General features: G+C 46.4%; 1 protein-coding gene across 5 annotated transcripts in view; it reads right to left on the bottom strand.

Moving 5' to 3' along the window:
• The window catches only part of LOC138582108 (uncharacterized), a 673,069-nt gene that overhangs the window by 446,963 nt on the left and 210,437 nt on the right, over positions 1 to 15,669 (bottom strand). For all 5 annotated transcript variants that reach the window (XM_069653080.1, XM_069653077.1, XM_069653079.1 and 2 more), the window contains exon 3: positions 460 to 537. In XM_069653080.1, coding sequence (XP_069509181.1) covers positions 460 to 537 — 78 coding nt within the window. The remainder of the gene's footprint in view (positions 1 to 459; positions 538 to 15,669) is intronic.

The raw sequence follows: 15,669 nt of genomic DNA, 5'->3' as shown, positions 1-15,669 counted from the left end.
TGCAACGTAAACAGCTCCCCGCTGCCAAATTTACGTCATTTGCATAGCACTGTACAAGCATCTACGCTGTGCTTTTGCACCTGCACTTTTGCACTCCTCTGTGCAAATGAAGTAAACACTGCTTGCCATGTACTCATGGCAAGCAGCGTTTATGGATCCCTATGGAGTCAGCCAGCTTTATGCTTGCGCATAAAACCGGCGGGCTCCATGGCAATCCCCAGCATATGCATCGGCATGAAACTGCATGCCGGCACAAATGCTGCAGCATGGTGGCGAGGGAGGAAGGCAGCGGAAACGCAAGTTACAATGAAATGAATACAAATGTGAGTTAGCATGAAAGAAAGGCGTTATGCCCAGAGCAAAATGAGCTCCAGAGAAATTCACATGCTTCTCAGACGCACAAACAGCATTCCCAAAGCTTCCAGCCCTCAAACACAGAAAATGTCCTGCCAACAGTACCTGTGGGTTCTGCCACTGTAGAGATATCAGAGTCTGAGTTGCTGGAGCTGCATGGAGGGGTTCCGGTGAATTTGGCTTCTGTGGAGGAATTAAATAAGCCCCCTTCAATCGTCATCTGTCATATCAATGCATTACAGACAATTGACAAAGTCCCCTTACCTTACCATGTTACCCAAATCAATTCACCCTAACCCTGAGCTACCCAACCCAGCAAAAATGTGATTTAATACTGCCCTGCAGACGCACAGTCAATTTTGACCTAAACAACTCCAAGTGCGTAACACCCTTCTCCATGGTTCCTCCAGTCAATAAAGCTTAATACTGACATTCCAAGTCAGCCTCTAATGGCCAACCTTGACCTGTACCATGCCCAGCTTTCACAGTATTGAACCCACACACTGTTCTGTGATTCCACCTCCATTCTTACCTGACCGCCGTTTGTGAGAGTCTTCCCTCAGGCACTCTCTCTTTCGGTATCGTCTGAAAAAGCTGCAGCTCTGGGATTATGAAGAGTTTTATGGCGTGACAACAGGCCTAGGCCATCCATAATTTGCTGTTAGGAAAGGCTTTCCCTCCTATGACATCAATGGATCCCACAGCTATTTGCTATTGCTTGAACCACGTCCTGACTTTTGGAGGTAAGTAAAGCCCTTTTGCTTTACTTTGCTTGCTTCACTTGACTGTTTTGAGGGTACTGGTTAGCACCTATGGTTACCAGTGCAGTGGGAAACCTATCCCCTTTGCGAAATTCCTGTATTGGTTTACTGTACCAAACATTGCTAAGATGGATTTCCCAAATTAACTCTGGGGGTGGATTTTGGGAAGCCATTATATTATGATGGACAGAGAGTCAATGAGGACTAGCTAAAACCAATCAAGATAAGGTAGCAGAGTGGCAAGGCATAGCCTCAGGAGGGCTGTGGGAGTGGTCTAGGGCTACAATGTACAGGTAGGTACTCCCATGGAGGAAATTCAATATATCTATCTGTGGGAGAATGGTTACCTCTCCCTTGGTTTTTTAACACACTAATGGGCTTTCACCGTTTAAAAATGCTGCTGTTTGCCGCTACTTACGCACACAGCTAAGGAGATAAGGAATACCAAATGTCACTTATTTATTTAGAAATTGGTTGTTCAGCGTACAAAATATAATAATAAAAAGCCACTGAAATTAAATAATTTGGTATTCATTATCTCTTTAGCTGTGTGCGTAAGTGGCGGCAAACAGCAGCATTTTTAAATGGTGAAAGCCCATTAGTGTGTTCAAAAACCAAGGGACAGGTAACCATTCTACCACAGATAGATAGATGTTTAGTCTCTTCCACATTTGAGTTTGGTCCCCCGTCAACAAAAAAAAATCAGTGGAAGTACCCAACAGATTGACCGAAATTCATTATAGACAGAATAGCTCCCCTTACACTTAAGAGATTTGGGTGATTCCAGTGATTGTGATCACAAAGGGAAAAAATGTAAGGAAAGTCCAAATAAGTAAACTAATTCAATCCCAGTTACTAGGATAGGTCTAGGAGGGGATGCTTGACCAGGACTTCACCAACCAAAGTCAGGAAAGAATAGTTTAGGGACAGGACTTTTTGCCCATGTGTCAGGCAGAAATCTGTGCAGTTCCCTTAGGGACCACTGCAAAAGATTTGAGACTACAGGTGTTTGGCAGTAAACCCACTTGGTAGCAGTCTGTACCACACAGATTCACTTGGTAGCTGTGGCTGAGCAGTCAGACTTCCCTCAAGAAGCGTTAGGCAGTATACAGAGCATACAAAATAGGTACAGAAATACAGTAGCACAAGCAAACACTGACCAGAGCTTGGATGTAAAAGTATATAATTATTTATTTAACACACACTTATAAAACACACTAGCACTAAATTGGTAAGATAAGTTCAAAACACAATCACTATTATCATATGTACATCCCTGATTACTTGTTGGACAAGTCTTAGTTAACACAACTTATTTCCAGACAGAGGTGAGCGCTTAACGTTCGATGGCACTCCAACAAGTTAATTAAAAAGGGAGGGAAAAGCAGAATTATGGAAGCATACACACTAAACACTTTTTTAAAGAACCACAGCAAGTTAGGAAGGCACAGTCTACTGATGAGCAAGGAAGTTTAGGTGCCAGGCCCACTTTCAAGGGAGCCAGGCGGACGATGCCCAAGATCAGACAGTTACACAGAGTCTTCGAAGTTTGTGGAGGTAGTTCGAAAAAGGTTTAGTTCAGTGCAGAAAAGTTAGCTAAGGTGTCCCAGGATAACCCAGGTTAGAGAGACGAGGAGGAAAGATGAAGGTCGTTGCACTGCCAGGGAAGAAATCAGCCGCGGAGTTCTCCGGTACAAAGGTACTACCCTTTCGGTTCGTGGTATTGGTGAAAACGTGGTATCCTGGTTGCCGGGGTGCTTGGCACAGGCAAGGCGGCCACAAGATGCTCCAGGAAGGCGAAAAGAAGGTAGACTGGTTATCCCCACCAGTCGAAGGAAGAAGACTCTCCGGGCTGAAGATCTACTCTGTCGTTGGGAAAAGTGGTGAGACGGTTCAGCAGGGCTCCACCGGTGGTGTCGTCGTTGCAGGCCGGCTCAGCTTCTCCCTCCTCGGATTCTTAGGTCCTGTGGCGACTTCTGAAGTTCAAGTCCCCAAAGCCCTGCTGTTATGCAGCACACCCCCATTCACTCAGCCTAGCTGTCACTCAAACATGCTAAGTGGTGAGCCGGTTGGCTCACCACTTGGGCCAATCACACAAGAGTGCGACTTGAGTTACCAAGGTAACTCAGTCCAGGGTGCCTAAACCCCCTCCCACACCCACTGTGGTACCTAGACAGAGTGGCACCACTTTTGGAGGCTTCTGTGGTAGTATCCTCTGCCACCAGCCAAAACTCGATCAGGGGGGACAGAGACGTGCCCCCTCGAACAACAGACCCCGGGGCAATCGAATTGCCCCGACCAGTACATCCACAATATGATGGTTTGTACTGCTTTCTGTTCATAATTTGGGACTAGCAAAGCCAATGGTCACTTTACATGCCCTGGGAGACAGTAGTCAGTCCCAGGGTATGGAGTCTATGTTGGGGGGTCGCTACGACACCCCTGGGTTACGGCACGGAGGGTGCTGTGTAACCCACATCAAAAAACACATGAGACCCTATGGAGTAAAAGAACCCATAGCCCATAAAACACATGGAAAGTTAAAGGAACACCTCAAATCATGTCTAAGAGTGGGAGCAAAAGAATCTCACTCTTAGCAGGAGAGAAAAAATAAACCTCAAAAATCCAGCAAAGCTGCTGGGGGACTCACTAGGTTTGGGAAATTAGCCTTACACAGAATTCTCCCTAACACCATGTAATTCTATGGAGAACAGGGAGGAAAAGGAAGAGGTATGGTAACTTATCCCCCTGACTCAGATTTCTCCAGAGACTACTGCTGAGGTTCCCGTATTCGTTGAAGGACACAGACGTCTGTGTCTGGTCCGGTTGAGGAATACCCGGGGGTCGTGGGTGCAGAGGTCACTTTAGGACTGGGAATTTAGCTTCAGTCGGTCGCGGTGCTTAGGAATTGGTTTCAGACACCTTATCTTTTCTTAATTTAGGTGTTCAGCTGGAAGAATTTGGTGGTTCTCAGGACACCTTAGGATGCAAAGAAGACAGTTTGCAAAAGGAGTCACCACGGTCAGGCGGCGACAGGGATGAACAAAGGAGCAGGTCTTGCACAGCTTCCATTTATGCAAGAAGGCTAAAAATGGAGGAGCAGGCATCCTGTTGTACAAGTTGAAGATCCTCCAACTTCCGAGAATGCACTGGGAACAGTGATGGCTGCAACAAGGTAGCCCAGGAGAGAGCTGTTCAGTTCACCAGTTGGTCCAGGGACACATCTATGAGTCAAGACTGGTTGGTCCCACCAGTTCAAGAGCCGAAGCACCAGTGAGGGTGTTCTTGAGATCACAGAGAGGAGCAGGGCTTTACTGGGACTTTACTGTGGTTGCTGCTGGCCAACTTTAGGGGTTGTCCTTAGGTCGTAAAATGGGTTGCTCTTCTTTGTTGAGTACTTGGATCCAATGGTGATCTGAAGATGGCTGCAGGAGTCCCCCTTGTATCCAAGATCTGGGCTGGAAGCTCGCCAAGGTCCACCAATGGTATGGATGTTCACCATTCAAACTGGCAGTGGCTAACCAGTACCTTGCCACCCCATCTGCCCAGCAACAGACATTCAGGCACCTGGATGTGTACTGGGACCAGGCAGTCCCAGTCTCCATATCTGGGCTCATACACAAACCGCCCCTTTATCACCAAAAGTAACAGCTTTCCCCATAAAGGGGCATTCCTTAGATGACATTTCCTGACTGCAGAAGGAAGAAAGAAGGCCAAACAACAATATGGCCAGTGGACAAGCAATAAACTCTTGGCACATCCTTTAGTAGCCCACTGCGGCAAATGCAAAAGTGCATGAGTAATAAGTATAAAACATGGTAGAAAAATATCCACTGCCTCCTGCTCATCCTAGGCACATTGTAAATGTAAAAAAAAAGCAGTTATAAGGATCCAAAGTACCCTAATTGCACTTCACTTTAAGGTGATGTCTGCAATTATAACAATACAAGAAATTCACAAACCTCATTAAATGTTTGGCAGTATTTTGGTGATAGATCTGCTGAAATACCACCACACTGAATTACTGCTACCACCACTTGGTCCCTCAGATTGACTGCGAGATTACAAGTGGTGGCATGCGCTATAAGTCCCCATTTATTGGAGTCTAATGGACTCCATGAGGATTTCGGCGTAAGGACCACTGGCAGAATTACACTGATTTCGATATTTTCTGGCAGTAATGTGGAGGATTTAGCTAAAGCATTTTGCTAGAGGAAAGTCCTCCATCCTACTACTAAAGTTGTAGTACAGTGGTGCAGTAATGAGGCAGGTAATGCAGTGATAACAGAGTTACCACTACATTACAACTATTTTTCCCACACTTCTGTACTCGTAATGCGGCCCCTAGTGTTAGTACTGATAGTTTTATGACCTAATGAGTGTCCCCATAAGAATGAGAAAAAGAATGAGCAAGAAGATAAGAGAAGTAAAGCAGAAGGCTTTACTTGCAGTCCAAACAAAGCAAACTAAATTGTGTGCTGTTCCATAGAAGCCTATGAAAGGAAATCAGCAAAAAGAAAATCCTTCCTAACACTCGCCCCCAGACTAGGGAGGGGGATATAATCCACTGATGGATGGGATTCCTGTTCCAATCAGTTACACATCCTGGGAAGCCCATCGCCATTGCTATGTTGCAAACCTGGCCTATGCTCAATAGTGAAGTCAAAACCTTGAAGGGTTATGTCTCACATGAGCACCTTTGGCTTCTCCTCCTTCATGTTCATCAGCCATTTTAAGGGCTTATAGTCAATTTGTATATTGCACTGAGCCCCAAAGAGGTAGGGTCTCAGCTTCCCAAGGGCGCACACAATGGCAAGACACTCTTTTTCTACTGTGGCCCACCTTAACTCCCTGTCCTTAAACTGACGGCTGATAAAACGTATAGGGTTTTCCCTGCCTTTGTCCTCGAACAGAGAGAGTTCCTCTCCTATTCCAGTGTCGGAGGCATCACTCTGTATAATAAAGGGTCTGATAGCCAGGTGCCCTCAGAACAGGAGCCTTGCAAAGGGAATCCTTTACGCTCTGAAAGGCCTTCTCACATGCCACCAGCCACGTAACCTTCTTGGGTTTCTTTGGAGTGGGGAGTGCAGTCAAAGGGTCAACTATGGTTCCATATTCTGCCATAAAGGTCTTGCTGTACCCAGTGAGGCCTAGAAAAGCTCTCACCTGGGTTTGGGTTGTGGGAGTTGCCCTGTCCTGTACAGCTTGTAACTCACGCCTAAGGTAGGTCACTGAAACTTGACCAATCTGGCATTTGGATGCCTTTATGGCCAAGTGGGCCTGCTGAAGTGGTTGCAACACAATCCCCAGGTGGTTGACATGTTATTCCCAAGTAGGACTGAACACTGGAAAATCATCCAGATATGCCATGCAGAAATCATCTAACCCATTCAGGATTTGGTTAACCAACCTTTGGCAAGTGGCATGTGCATTCTTCAATCCAAAGGGCATTACCCTGAACTGGTAAAGGCCCCCCTGAACTGGTAAAGGCCCTCGGATGTTGAGAATGCTCTCTTCTGCTTGGCATTTTCTGTCAGGAATACTTGCCAATACCCTGGTGTAAGTGCAAAGGCACTGAGATACTTGGAAGCACCCAGTTTGTCCACTAACCCATCAGTTCATGGAAGAGAATGAACATCTGTCTTGGTGACAGCATTAAGGGCTCTATGGTCCATGCAGAACCTCAACTCTGTGGTGCCTGCCTTTCATACCAGAACCTCTGGACTGGACCATGGACTGTTGGAGGGCTCTATAACCCATAGATCTAACATGTTAATGATGATCTAAGACTTGATGTGTGATCTGACCTTGTCTGACATTCTGTAACCCCTACTTTTGGTAGACAAACTGTCCCCAGTGTCTATGTCATGCTGATACCAGGGTATCATGCCTGGAGTAAGTGACAACGAGGTGGCAAATTGTCTAAGCAAAGTTGTTTGCACCTCAACTGGGTGTAGCAGAGTCAGTTGAAGAACCACCTGATACCCTCAATGAAGCAATCTGAACGGCTTCCGTGGAACACATTACAGAGGTTCAGATTCCTCTTCCTTCCTATTTGAAGCCAGAAGTAGGGCTCCAATATCTACTCCTACGCCTTCCAAGGTCCACTAAATTGTTCACCTCACCTAGTATTTCAACTATACCGTAAGGGCCTGACCATTTGTCCTGAAAAGCTCCAGATCTTATATGATTCATGATTAGGATATAATGGTCTGGGGTAAAATAAACAAGAGACGCGTTATGGTTGTACTAATGTTTCACCAACTGCTTGTCCAGCTTTTAACTAACTTGTCATTGGCTTAAGCCTTTAGAAGGGCCACCAACTTCCTTAATCCTAGCACTTAGGCTACCACATTGAAGGATAGGGGAGGATTTGGGGCTTCCCACCCTTACTTGACTCTGGCTAAGGGTCTCCTGACAGGCTGACCAAAAGCAAAAAGAAGCTCAATGGGGCTAAAGCCAATCCTTCTTGAGGCACCTCACCGAAGGCAAAACGTAAGCCTGTTAGCAGAAGGTGTCACTTCCATCTCGAGGGCTCGTCATGAGCTTCAAGCATGCTTTTGAGAATTCTACTGAATCTCTACTAGACCATTGGTTCGTGGCTGGTAGATGGATGAACATGTTTTTGAGACTCCACACTGCTCCACATGGCCTTCATATGGTTAGTGCTAAAGTTGCAATCTGTTTAGGGAAGTTGCCCCTAGTCAAAATTCCTAACAATGCTCTAGCAACTGACATGGCAATGTTTTGAGTGGGATGGCTTCAGGATATCAGGTAGCATTACCAACAACCACCCAGATAAACCTGCTGCCAGAAGATATAGGGGCATCAAGAAGACCCAAAATGTCAATCCCTACTGTGGCGACAAGGAATGAAGAGACTGACCAAGTGGTGCAATAGTGGTTGCTATAGACTTGTTAAATGAAAACCAAACCTATCTATCCCTAACTCTAAGGGGGTTTCTGTTAGGGAGAATTCTAATTTCTGTGCTAATTCCCTTCAACATTAGAGACCCCCAGCTCCTTTGCTGGACTTTAGGACTTTTTTAAAATTTTGCTGGACTTTACAACTTTTTAAATTTTGATCCTGGAGTGAGTGAGACCTTTTTCTCACTCTCTCTCATGTATTTTGATCTGATTTGGACTCTGTTTTCTTTGTTTTTGGAGTCTGACAAACTCCATAGGCATCTACCCTTTGTATTGTGACACAGAGCACCCTAAGTGAAGTGTCACAGAGAAGTCCTTTGGATTTCTCATAAGGTTTAAATACCTTCTCTTGGGTGAACTACTGTTCCCAAGAGTAGTAAAGTGAAATTGACTTTTATTACCTGTTTTTTCTATGTAGGTCCAGCACACCCGCTCTTATGTGGAGTGCTGGGGCGTTACTTAGTATCCCCTTTTCCTACTTTCTCTTGGAACATATTCTTTATGTTACCCTCACTACATTTAATAGCTGGTGGCAGTGATTTCATGTTCCTACCATTGTGCATTTTTACAGCAGGCTGAATCCTCAGCTGCAGTATAGCACCCGTTGGTGACCATTTTGTCAAAATGGCCCCGGTCTTCTTTTTTCGCCATTTCTTGCTTGTGAGGTCTTTCTTGGGTTTTACTCTGCGCACCAAACCAGGTTTAACCCTTTTGTTCATTTTGCCTAAGGCGGGCTTCAATGCTGAAACCCGCCTCCGGCTCCAGTGTGTCTGGCAGGGCAGGAAGTGAGGGTGGTGCCCGAAACTCCCTGTCCTTAGTCTCCTTGGTCACCTGAATGCACCCAGTGCTGATTGGCTGGCTGACTGTCCTAGCAGGACAGAATACCTGCTGTGTGAATGACAGCTAGGCTGTGCATGAATGGGAGAAACCTGCATAAAAGGCCAGGTCTCTAGAACAGAAGGCAGAGTCGACAACTGGACAAAACATCTTATGAAGGAAACTGGAAGAGAAGCTTGCTGCACCCTGCTGGAAGTTGAACTGCCCAGTGAAGCCCTGCTGCAGTGCTGAAGCTCCATCTCTGAATCGACCAGAGAAGCCCGGAACGGACGATTTCTTTCCTTGGGTTGTTGGGAACAACTGACCCCAAGACAAACTTTGCTGAAAGACCTTTCTCTGCTGGCTGTACTTTATTTGCTGTTGCTGGAACCGAGTGCCAGGGTTCAGGAAACCAAGAATCGAGTGCATCATCTTTAAGCCGGACCAGAGCTCCAGGAAGATCCTGAAGACCCTCCTGAAGCAGGACTACCCAACCCGAGTCACCTCACCAGAGTGCTGGACTCCAGAAGCGAGGGAAGCCCATCAAGTGTCCAAGATTCGTGGTGGTGCTTTTTGCCGGTAGCATCTATATTCAGATGAGCAGCAAAGTGCTGCTCATCTGAATATAGCCCGTAGCCGCCGCCGACCTTTGACTGCAGTGCAGGAGTCTTCCAGACATCCTTTCTCTTGTCCCCACGATTGAGGCCCAGGAACCCAGGACCTGCAGGACTGCAACCTGAATAGAAGCCAGCTGGATCCTCTTCTTCAAACCTAAGGTACTGTGCCGACTAAAAGGGTACTTACCTCTAGTCAGCACAGTAACACAACAAGCAAGCTGCAGACAACAAGTGGTACTTACCTCTTGTTGTCTGTAGCTTGATTATTCTCACTGGAGACTTGCAGTAGCTATTTCTTGCAGAGTTGATCTCAGCTCTGACTTTCACAAGCCTCCCAGCTTGTGGCCCAACAGTGATTATTTTCCTACAAACTCTCTAAAACCATTGTGCAAGACTTTTGTGCTATCTAAAGAAGTGCCTCAGCTCCATAGACATTGTTCAAATTGACTTTGGCTCTCCTGGCTCACTGCAGACTCTTCTAACCCATTGACTTTGGTCCTAACTGTCCCTAATAGGTGGTGCATAGGTTTAACTTGTATTGCTGGGAAAGATTTAATCTAGACTTCATTGACTTCATTGGGGGGATTGGAACGTGCTCACATGCTTTGAGAACCAATTAACCTTTTTCCTTCCCTAACCTTTTCCTTTTCCATAACCTCAGAAGTACAAAAAGTGATATATGAATGCCAACATTGTCCTAGTAATTGAAGTCACCTCAGGGTGTAGGAAGTGTATGTGAAGCATGCCAAAATGTTATCTACTTGGTTATCTTCAGTCTGAGGAAGTGTTATGAAGTGTATTTGTATTGTTGCATATTGCCCATTTTAAAGAAGGCTTATTTAAAACTGGCAGTTAAATAAATAAATAATTATTTTATAGAAAACCTTGAGAGTAAGTGTTATTTGTATACTTGTATTTGTGGATTTCATTGCAACAGCTCTACAGCTCACATTTACCCCTCTTGAAATAAGAAGTCTGGCTGCTCAGTCACTCTACCAACTTGTGTAGTGTAGACAGATACCAAAAGGTGGGTTACCAATACCAGGACGACAAGGCTGGTGTAGTCTCCTACACGGTTACTACACCCAATGTTGCCTAACAGTTTCCCTACCTAAACTAAAGAAACTCAGGTGCTCGTCAGGAAGTCTGTGAGTCAAAACAAAAATGCACCGTCCCGGTCACAAAGGCTCCTTTTCTATCACTGTCACTATTACAAAACACCATAAAGTCCAGCTACTGTTTGTAATCCAGGAGAATGACTCCCTTCTACTGGATGTAAAGCGTTCAAATGCCTCTCAGGTTGTTCAAAGCAAATGTTCCACAAAAGTTCTGGGTTCACTGTAACCTAACAGAAAATAAACTGTCTCATAAAGTTCTCATAGCCTAGGAGAATGACTCCCTTCTACTCGCTGGTTCCCCCAATGTCTTTCTCAATTCTTAATAAGGCTTGTAGCTCCCTTAGGGAGTTTTTCAGTCTCTAGGTTTTGATCCGCCCCACTGGGACGATGTAGTTGTTCCTGGAGTTCCTCTCAACTCCCCAGTACTCACCTTCCTGTGGGACTGGCCAAGGAACTGTATCACAGACATGGTTTACTGTCTTCTCTGTTTCCGTATGGCTTATACTAGATGGGTTCTTGATTTTTTCAAGCATGAAGAAAATAACTATAAGGGGTTTTTTCATATCTTGAGGAAAGCAAGGTTAAAGCATGCGCTGCAAAGACAGGACTCTTGCCAGGATCTGGTGTTGACCAATCATCAATTTGTAACAGACTGATGACAGAAGATGATTAGTTTGGCTCACTGGTCCAGCTCTAGATAATTCTGGGGTGTGTACAGTGATTCTCTGTCATGCATCATGCCACCACACCCACTAGAGTCCCCGCAGCACGCCCAATCCCGTCATCTAGTCCACATGTAGGACAGGGGCCACGTGAGCAGTTTGGAGCCCGTAGTCCTCGATTATGGTATGGTACCTTACATCACAGCGCAGGTCACATTCGGTCCCATTTGTATCCGTTTCTGTATTGGCAACTGCCGTGGCGCATTGGGTCAGGCAGAGTCAGGAGGACACGCTCACTTCCGGATCACGTGACAAGAAGATTCTGATCACGTGATCTTGTTTTGGGTCACGTGACAAGGCAACAAACGGGATAAAAACAGAATTCCCGCGATCACACATTGCTTCACAGCTGTTCTTCACGACTCTGTTTGGCGTTTGCAATTTCAACCTTGATTCCTGGATAAATCGAACTTGGACCTCGCAGTACGGACTTCTTTTGGATTACCCTTCGGATTTGGCGCTTTTGTTTTCTTGTGATTATCTGGCTGTTTGGATCTCAGGACTACCTACCGGACTGTTTTTGGCTCTTCCCTGGATTGATCTACACCTCTCACGTACTTACTTGAATCCACGTCTTTGTTGTTTTTTTTGTCAAGGATCACATCAACAACTGCAGGTGTGCCCAGTAACTGGTGACCACGCCAGCTACCCCTCCTAAGTCACTATTACCATCAACTGAGGCTGCTGCCCAGGCGCCCCCAAGTAGCTACATCTCAGGACCCTGTGTAGTTAGCAGCGACCTTACTACTACACTTATGTAAGCTTCTTCTCTGACTGTACTAATCCGTTCTGTACACTGTAACTGTGATTGCCTGTGCTAATCATTGTTTGCCTTACAGGGCCTTGGGGTGTCCAGTGTTACGTGGTTCCGGCGTTCCAGCATCTCTCACCTGTGGCCTCAAGCATCGCACAGAGAGTGCTTTTATCTCTCCCTGTGTGGTACTTGGGGACGGAGGCCCTTCTAATCTTCACGACAATCAAGTCTTGACATTCTCTCCTTTGGAAGGGGTTCCCCAGCTATTCAATATCTGGATAGAGAAGGACAGCATAAACTATCTCTGGCCCTCCAAGCCTTTTAGGCCCTTCTTTTGTACTTTCCAGGGTCGATAAGATTACCCCCTTTTATGACGTTTCAGGAAAATGTGGTCTTGGGTTCTGGGACAAAGTGTCTTCTCAATCGCTGAGGTAGGTGCTCTCAGTTCATACTATTTACTGTTCTCCCTTGTTGCCTTAAGTTTGATGTAATGTCTAAAGAGTTTCTAAAACAGCTTGTCCGCTCTCTCCCAGAAGTTCATTAACTCCAGTTACCTGTATTGGGGTTGGGATGCTTCAACGGGTAAGTAGGATTTCGGATGACGCTGTCAGGCATCTCTGTTGCAGGGGAGCCAATTCTTGGAGCCTCCGCTTCTTGTTTCTCTGATATCAATAGTGGCTTCAACCATCCTTCTCGTATAGGCCCGGGTGCCCCCACCACTCTGCAGTTTTCCCCGGCTTGTTCTTCTCTGTAGCAAGTCTGGGGTAGCAGTCTCTGCGTAGTTGTTGGACCTGAATGGTCCACCCACTACAGGTCACGCCACCGCCATACACTATGTCTTTCTGTCAGGCCCTGTGCCGGCCCTCTGAGGAGACGCTTTCCGCTCAACATGGAAATTCATCTTGCTTGGGAAAAAGGCCACTTGTTCTAGGTTGTAGTTCTGATAACGTTTGGTGTTCTGTCTTCGTACAGAACGAGTGCTCCAGTCTCTGCTTCTAATCCTCCTCCAAACACTGGAGCAGCCTACTGGGCATCTTCATGCGTTCTCCTGAACCACACCCTCCACACGCCCCTATCACGGGCCGTCCTGTTCTCCCTTCTGCAATATACTTTGCATTGACTGCCAAGCCCTGCTTGTTCTTTCTCACTCTCTCGACCTCTGCCTCCTCCTCGGTCTCCATTCTCAACCACGAGTCAGTCTCTCCAGCCTCAACTCACTCTTCTTCTTTGTCCTCTTAGTTCTTTCTCTCCCTCTCGCTCCTCAGTACTCTCTAGTACACTCCTTGGTATCCGTCCTGGTACTCTTCCACCCTCGTTTGTTTCTGATGCCCTGATATAGTAGGGCCCGCCCTGACGTACATTCATTTCATTGACTACAGCTGTGCTGGTATTTTTTCCCCGTTGCATGTAGCATTCTCGAGGGCGTCTTCATCTCAGTACCTAAATCGCAAGGGTGGTTTGATGTTTCACAGAAACACATGGTTTTAGTTGTGAATTTAGAACCATAAGGTTTAGGTCCTATTGTCAGCCTAATAGGTTGGGGATTAAAGGGGTTGTGCCTCTCAATCGCGTCCTTATCCCCTGGAGAGGAGTCTCTCTTCATGAGATACTCCTGCATGTTACCACGCCTAGGGGAACTATTGGTTAGCAACCTCACCTCCCTAGGCTCATGGAGAGGGCTTCTCCCCTAGGGGGAAGTGACGCCATCTGAAGGATCTTCACACTACCCTCCCAAATGTTATACCCACTACAGGGAAAGGTACCAATGGAGCCTGAATCTTTGTTGCACTTTTGTCAGTCAACTGACAGGTATTGCAACTCCTGCAGTGACCTTCTATCTGGACCCCCACCTTAGGCCAATAGAAAAACATGGATTATGTGAGAAACCTAGGGGTATTCTCCCATCTAGAACCCAAGAACTCTCTATTCAGGTGACTTGTGGAGGGCCATCGCTTTTGGATCTGGGGGTGGACAAGTGAGGGAGAATCACCAGAGTAGGGGCTGTCGGGGTTGCCCTCAGGAAAATACCCTTGGGAGATGAAGTATTCTTGCCAGACAATGGTAGAATGCGAAGTCCCAGATGCCTTCGTGGGATATCTTGACTCCCATAACCCAAACTCAGGTGGCAAGATCATCAGATCTTGCACTATCCATCATGGGCCCAGAGCAAGGAGGGAAGGAACGAATTACCCGAGAGGGAGAAGGAGGAAGGCGCAAAGGCCAAAGAATCAGAGCACTGAATGTAAGATGTATTCCTTCTCTCCAACTCATAGGGAAAGCCACCTAAAACCCTATACACATAGATCATTAGCAGACCAAAAAAAGGGAACAATTCCCTCCATGGGGACGAACAAACCAGGAGAAATGTATATATCCCGTGGCAATATTCAGATAAGGTGACCAGAACTCAACTTAAACCTAGTTATCCCTTTAAACACTCTCCCCTTATCTCAAGGGAAGGTGTACAATCTCACCTCATCTCCCCCTCCCAATTTCCAAGGAATACTGAGATAAGGGGGAGGCCACAAAGATCAATGAGGATTACCCAAAGGAATAACATGGGGAAAGTAAGGGCAATCGACTTCAGAGAAAACCACTGAGCCACTAATAAGAGTCAGGCAGAGTCAGGCATGGGTAGGTAACCCTTCACTCCTGACTCCACCTGACTGTGTGTTCAGCTATAAAAAGGTGTGGTCAGTCACTGAGACTAGAACGAGCTGGGGATGCAGTCTGGACCAGTGAAGCCCAGAAGCGGAGAGAAGCAGGAGCTGCAGGCAGAAGGAAGATGGCGTGCAGAGACGCTGGCCCGGTGTGTTTGTGCAGCAGAGTGGCGACAGAGCCGTCCCTCCAGGGAGCCGGAGAAGGGCTGCCTGCATTCCGCAGGCTAGGACTAGCAGAGTGCTAGTTTCCTTGGGGCTAGTGCCGACCAAAAGGTTACCTGAGGGGGAAGTGATGAGACCCTGACCTCAATCCTGCATTGCCTTAAGGAGCGCCTCTCTATGCGACTGCGACCATCACCAGCATTACTCTGCGTCAAAGAAGGGACGCTGAAAGGTACACTGCGTCAGGTTCGCCATCAACAACTATGAAGACAGCAACCCAATGCTGCCGGCACCAGCATCGATGGAGAAATCACAGACAGTGACCCAGTTGCCATTGTTGGCCTCAAGTCAACAGTTTATGGCTCGACATCAGGGCATATTCCCTTGATATTGATGCACATTTCAATGTTTACAAGTGTAAAGACTGGAGGGGGGGTCTGTACTTCTGCTCTCTATATGGTAGAGGAGAGGCACAGAGGACCCCAGCCAAGATTCTCTATTCTTGGTAGCAATGGACGAGCAATAAGGGCCTAGCTTCTCAGGAGGTAATGCAGGCTGGTTCTTAAGTACAGTGTAGTCCCCAAACCCCCACAAAGGAATGTCCACACACAGTATTAGTTAAAAAACAGTCTTTATATAATTAATATTCAAGGTTACGTACACTATCAAAACCACCCACATTGTGCTCAGAAAATCAACAATGGTAAATATATACAGTTCTAAAGTGGTACCACAATTATTATCGGTGACGATAGTTCAGGACCGCAAAGAGATTGTGA

This window comes from Ambystoma mexicanum, chromosome 3q (assembly GCF_040938575.1).
Source record: "Ambystoma mexicanum isolate Mex_15411 chromosome 3q, UKY_AmexF1_1, whole genome shotgun sequence".
Lineage (NCBI taxonomy): Eukaryota > Metazoa > Chordata > Amphibia > Caudata > Ambystomatidae > Ambystoma > Ambystoma mexicanum.
This window is presented reverse-complemented; position numbering and strand designations above follow the sequence as displayed.